The sequence below is a fragment of the Blennius ocellaris genome (assembly GCF_963422515.1).
Source record: "Blennius ocellaris genome assembly, chromosome: 13".
NCBI lineage: Eukaryota > Metazoa > Chordata > Actinopteri > Blenniiformes > Blenniidae > Blennius > Blennius ocellaris.
Genome location: NC_137662.1, coordinates 13,759,992 through 13,766,109, shown reverse-complemented (window position 1 = coordinate 13,766,109; position 6,118 = coordinate 13,759,992). Strand labels below are relative to the sequence as shown.

General features: G+C 42.4%; 1 protein-coding gene across 2 annotated transcripts; it reads left to right on the top strand.

Moving 5' to 3' along the window:
* The first annotated feature begins 355 nt into the window (after positions 1-355).
* Positions 356-6,118, top strand: agpat4 (1-acylglycerol-3-phosphate O-acyltransferase 4 (lysophosphatidic acid acyltransferase, delta)). Of its 2 annotated transcripts, none has more exons than XM_080508047.1 (9): positions 356-495; positions 2,129-2,310; positions 2,457-2,626; positions 2,739-2,900; positions 3,013-3,166; positions 3,254-3,356; positions 3,478-3,553; positions 4,987-5,185; positions 5,694-6,118. In XM_080508047.1, the coding sequence occupies exons 2-9, from the start codon at positions 2,133-2,135 to the stop codon at positions 5,783-5,785; spliced, it is 1,134 nt and encodes a 377-aa protein (XP_080364173.1). In that variant the 5' UTR covers positions 356-495; positions 2,129-2,132; the 3' UTR covers positions 5,786-6,118. The 2 variants fall into 2 exon arrangements, with proteins under 2 accessions (XP_080364173.1, XP_080364174.1); XM_080508048.1 differs by having other exon boundaries at positions 381-590.

Sequence of the window (6,118 nt, the reverse complement as noted above, 5' to 3'; positions counted from 1 at the left end):
CGAGACTAGCTGTTCTAACAGTAAACTTCCACCCGGGGACGCTGCCTACATGATGTGTTCACACAGCGCTCAATTCAGGCTGTAATAATGGCTCAAAACACAACTTGAGACTCTCAACAAAAACAACCAACTTAGAAACAACTCAGCGACACAAAATACACTTTTTGTCTCCTAAGTTTTAGTTTCGATTTAAAGAAGAAATCCTCAACTGCGCTGCGCAAACAAAGCATAGACGATCTTTGCAGTGAAGTCAGACTCCGCCGTGTTTGTGGACGGCGGCACATGTGTTCCTGTGTTCATCCTCCCCTCCAGGCGTGGCTTTCAAGATGGGTGTGGTGGTTCCCTCTGCCGGGAAGTTTCCTTCTCCGTGAGGACACACTGGTTCAAAGTTTCCTGGGCAAAATCTGAACCTGAAAAACACGAACTTCAAGTGCAATGGATCTATAAGGAAGAAGGTTTCCAGCACAGCCCCGTTGGAGCTCACAGACACACCTGGTAGGTCATGTGTTTCACAAGAGTTTAAGGTGTGAGAGAGCTTTTTGCACCTCATGGGGAAGTGACAACTTGATATTTATCCACACAGCTGCCTGGTAAGAAGAACTTTGACATGCTTGTTGTACTATACTTTCACCACCCTGATGTAAATCCATGCAGCATTTTATTGTTACTATGTGGCTGTTTTTGCTACTTTAATCATAGATTTACTTGCCTGTGCCACAGTTAGGCTACGTTGTAAAAATGGAGAGAAAAAAAATTACAGCGCGAGGTATTTTGTAACAGCACTCTTTTAAAAGAGGCAACTATAGTCTGCATATATATTTTTAATTTCCTTTCATTTTGAATAATGGATTATAAAGGCTGACGTTAATATGAACTATATAGACAGCTGCTGGTTTTAAGGTGTATTGAGCATGCTTTCATGACTTATAATACTTAAAAATGTTCAAATGGAATGTTACATAAAAATAACTTTATTATCGCGTCTTCATTTTACTTTAACAAATAGCAAACAAGATAATTAGACCTATAGCTGTGATCGGTACTGATTATGACGTCACCCTGAAGACACACACACACACACACACACACACACACACACACACACACACACACACACACACACACACACACACACACACACACACACACACATTAATGGCAATGGATGCCACACAAGGTGCTCATTCTGAGGACTTGTGTTCATGTGGCCCCAGGACACTTTGACACTTGGACAGGATGAGTCGGGGTTCAAACTTCAAATATTGCAAAGATGACCTGCAGCCTCCAACCAATCTTGTGGTATCGACATGTATCTAATTAGTCTCGCTGAATAAGTGTCTATTTGGCTCAGATAGATGGATAGATAGTTTTATTGTCTGACCCAAGGGTGTCAGAAATGTGTCTTTTGATAGGGCTAAAAAAAAGCCCTTCCTTTTGTAGGAGTTGCCAAAGCAAAGGATTGCAGTCTGCAACACCTTCCTGCCACAACCGGCAATCAAACCAAACACTTAAGGCCAATACTGAAGTTTAAGAAAACTAAAGACAGAATAAAGAAGTGGTCGATAATGATGTCATAGTTATTTTTGGGGCCATTGGGCTTGTTTTGAGTGGCTATTTGGCTGATTTGTCTCTCGTTCCTGGCAACCCTGCACATGGGTACTGCTTTTATCTTTTGTTAGGAGAATAAATTTGCTATTTCGGAATATATATTCACTCATACAGCCTGATCTTTAGGGGTTACCATTTTAATAATTATGTATCTAAAAATATCCCTTTCCCTCCAACAAGGTGTTCTCCCTAAACCACCACATGGTTGTGGTCCAGGCTTTGAATACTAAGTGATACAGTAACATTTTCCCCATTGCTGAAAAGGTCATGTGTACTGTCCGAAGCAGGCAGTGGAGCTCAAAGGCTTCATTCACCAGATAAAACAAGAAAAAAAAAAGAAAACCTGTGAATGACATCCTTTATGTCAGGGTGAGCTGAGCGCTCTGAGGACAGTTGACAGTACAACCCGGGCTGCATGAGCTGGTGACTGAATGTAGAAGAGCTACGCTCGAAAAAATAAAAGGCTGTTGTCTCATGGAAGGGGAGTTTGACTTCTCAACTTGTTTGTGAACCTTCACAGAAACATGGGCCTCCTGCAGCTGCTGAAATCCCAGTTCTTGTGCCACCTGATCATCTGCTATGTGTTCGTGGTCACCGGCCTCATCATCAACCTGCTGCAGCTCTGTACTTTACCTCTGTGGCTGGTCAGCAAGCAGCTCGCCCGCAAGATCAATGTCAGGCTGTGCTACTGCGTCTCAAGCCGTAAATAATGTTCTTGCTCTCTGCCTTAAAATTCATACCGTAATGATGTTGCATTGGATCAATGTTTAACATGTTGTATACAGTCAGTCCAATTATTATGAAGACTTTAAGACCTGTTTGCATTATTTTGATCTGTAAATCTTTAGAAATGGTCGCTGCCCTGGAGTGGTGGTCTGGAACAGAATGCACACTTTACACTGACCCAAAGAGTTATCAACTGTATGGAAAAGAGGATGCCATTGTGGTCCTCAACCACACTTATGACATAGATTTCTTGTGCGGCTGGACTTTGTGTGAGCGATTCGGAGTTCTTGGGGTAAGAGAAAGCAGTCAAGGCAGTTTGCCTTGATATAAATGCGTGAGTTTTTGTTTTTGTTTTTTTTAATATACAATTGTATTCAGTACTTTCTTGTGCTTTCAACTTGCAGAGCTCTAAAGTTTTAGCCAAAAAGGAGCTGTCTTACGTGCCTGTGATTGGCTGGATGTGGTGCTTTCTTGAGATGGTTTTCTGCAAGCGGAAGTGGGAGGAGGATAGAATAACGATGGCTCAAAGTCTCCAGAATCTGCACGACTACCCAGAGAAGTTCTGGGTAGGTTTGCCTCATGTGACAAATATTATAATATCCAAATGAGGGAAAGGGATGTTGTCAGACTTGTGTTGGAGAAATCTGGACTCATGCCACTGTCTTTTTCTGGCTCAAGTTCTTGCTTTACTGCGAGGGAACCCGCTTCACTCCAAAGAAACACCAGGTCAGCATGCAGGTGGCTGAAACTAAAGGACTGCCCAAACTCAAGTATCACCTTCTGCCCAGGACCAAAGGATTTTGGGTAACGGTCCAGAACTTAAGAGGAAAAGGTGAGTCTTAATGATTGATTATGAAATTTAACAAGACCACAAATTAAATGAACAACTTAACTGGCCTTTGTGTCATTTCTCCTGCAGCTGCAGCTGTTTATGATTCCACTCTCAACTTCAGGAACAATGAAATGCCAACCCTGCTTGGGATCCTGAATGGGAAGAAATATCATGCAGATTTATATGTGAGGTAAAGAAAAAAAAAAAAAACGTTTTGCAGTGGAGGTCATATTGTTTTTGTTTCCATTTCCTGATGTGATAAATCCTCATCTGTGTGGTCTCAATTTTCCCCTCTAATTCCTGGCCATCAGGAGGATTCCTTTAGACTCGATCCCAGAAGATGAAGCAGAATGTGCGGCTTGGCTTCACAAACTTTACCAGGAGAAGGTGAGAGGATGTTGGAGACAAGACGATCAAAGAGTTTGATCAAAGTTGTTTTGGGTGGCCTTCCTGTGAGAGTCCGAGGTCCACATTGAAGTATAAGTATATCTATATGTATGAATATATTAAAAGGCCAAAAGCAGAGACTGAACTTCAGGTGAAAGTTCAAAAAGCACTCAAATGTCATAATAAGGTGAAATATAGTCATTGTGTAAATGTAAAGAGAAGTGGATCCATACATGTTCCATACTACAGCTTTAAGATTAAAGATCAAGATTAAAATGCTTTATTGTTATAAATACAATGAAATTGTGTTAGAGTTCATACAACCCAACATAGTATGTTGTGCGTGTGTGTATGGGGGGGTGCATTAATGGTGCAGAATCCCATCAATATTCATAATGGCAGTGTCCAGTAGCCTCACTGCCTGAGGGTGCAGCCTGTGGGCCGCTCTGGCTGGTAAAGCCCTGTACCTTCTGCCTGACGGCAGCAGGTGAACAGGTCATGGGCCGGTGGTGTCGGTCACGCAGGACGTTACACATTCTCTTCGGACAGTGGGCGGTGCAGACGTTACTGATTTCCTGCTGTTCGGCTTTCGTGCAGCTGGAGAACCACACCAAAAATCCACACGTCAGAACACTACTGACTAAAATTTCCCCCATCAGAATTCAAAGTGTGTCACCCTCTCCACCACCTCGGTGCCAATACAGAGTGAAGGATGGTTATTTCTTCTTGCAGGGATCCACAATAATCTCCTTGGGTCTTCTTGATGTTCAGTACGAGATTATTATCCGCACACCATGACGCTAGATCCTGCAATTCAGTCCTATATTCCGTCTCATTGTCGTTTTTTGATGAGTCAAGCACTGTGGTGTCGTGGGCGAATTTAACAATCACATTGGAAGGAGAGGAAGCAGAGCAGTCATGTGTGAACGGAGTGTAGAGCAGAGGGCTAAGCACACACACCCTCGGTGTAATGTAATGTCCTGATTGCTTAAGCTGACTACCTCCACAAATCAACCTAATAATATGTTACGGTCAACAGGCCATCTGAGTGGACAGATTTCTCTCCTAGTGGAGAGGTTTTGTGGGATTCAAAGAAATTAGCACCGTTAACAAAAAGTTACTGATTCAGCTCAAATCTGTTTTGTCAAATCCCTGTGAAAACCATTCTCTTTAGACTAAAGCATGACTTCATGAAATATTGACTCTCCGGGTGAAATATTCAATTCATTCTTTAAGAATAATAATTGCTTATCCTTAGATTTGATGTCTTGAATGTTTAAAACCCTCAAGCATTATATCATTATGTCGTACTTTTTTTTTTTTTTGTGCACCAACAAACATCAAACTGGTTATGCGTGTATAAGGTTTGTCTGTAACCACAAGTTAAAGAACAGCCTCTCACCAATTATTTCCGGTGCGCATGTTGGAAACAGGATGGCTTTCAGGAGCAGTACACGCAGACGGGGCATTTTCCCGGCCCGGTAACGAGACCCCCGCGTCGACCCTGGTCCTTGATCAACTGGCTGTTCTGGTTCTGCCTGCTTGTCTACCCTCTGGGCCTGCTGCTCACTCAGCTGATCAGCTCTGGATCAGCACTCGCCATCGCAGCTTCCGTGACTCTTTGCTCTGCAGGTTGGTTGCATCTATCCATTGGTTTGTGACATGATGCGTTACTCTTCAGCTCTTAAATTGACCTGCTCATTTTTGTCCAAATGTTTCATGAAGCAGCCGACTTGACTACTTCAATGTAAGTCGTCCTTTTTGAAGAAAGAAAAAAAAAAAAGACTGTCTAAATAAAGCTCTGTCAGTCTTCAGAAGTGTGTAATCTTATAGCGTTCAGTCAAGAGAAGTGTCATTGAGAGTTTTAACAAATAGGTCATTTTTCTAACGGCATGGTTTTATGAGTAACATGTTAAAGCTTTAACTCAGTCTTTAGTTTTATTCAATAGCAAGTGTTGACAGATTTAACACTTTGTGTTTTTTCTCAGATTGATAGCTTTGATCGCATCATTTGGTTGTCACTAAAAAAATCAGAGTGGCAGAAGGGAATTTACAGTGGAAGCAACCACATCCTGTACAACACCTGCCTCCACTTCTGACAATACCAGTGCGTAAACCCCCTGTACTTTTTCTTTTACAGCTTCACTGGGAGTTCGCTGGATGATTGGCCAGACTGAGATTAACAAAGGCTCAAACTATGGAAATAAGGCAGTTCCTCTGAACAACAACTGAAGAAGTGTGAACCAGTCCGTGCTGCTCCTCAGCACAGCGACTAAAGTGCACAAGTTTCAACGTCAGTCTGACAGAACGCTGTTGATCCAACAAGTACAGACTTGCTCAAAAGCAGAGTGCAGAAACGATAGAATCATCCCAAGACTTACGCTGCAACTGATCCAAACTGGACTGTAGTGCAGGCAGGAAATGTGGCTTCACGACATTCCCGTCGGATCACGGTGTTCTGTGTTATGTCACAACCAAAACAGATGACTGGATTAAAATGCCAGGTGGTAAATGGTCTACCTCTTTCACTCCTATGTAAGGAACAAAAAGCACTTCCATCATGAA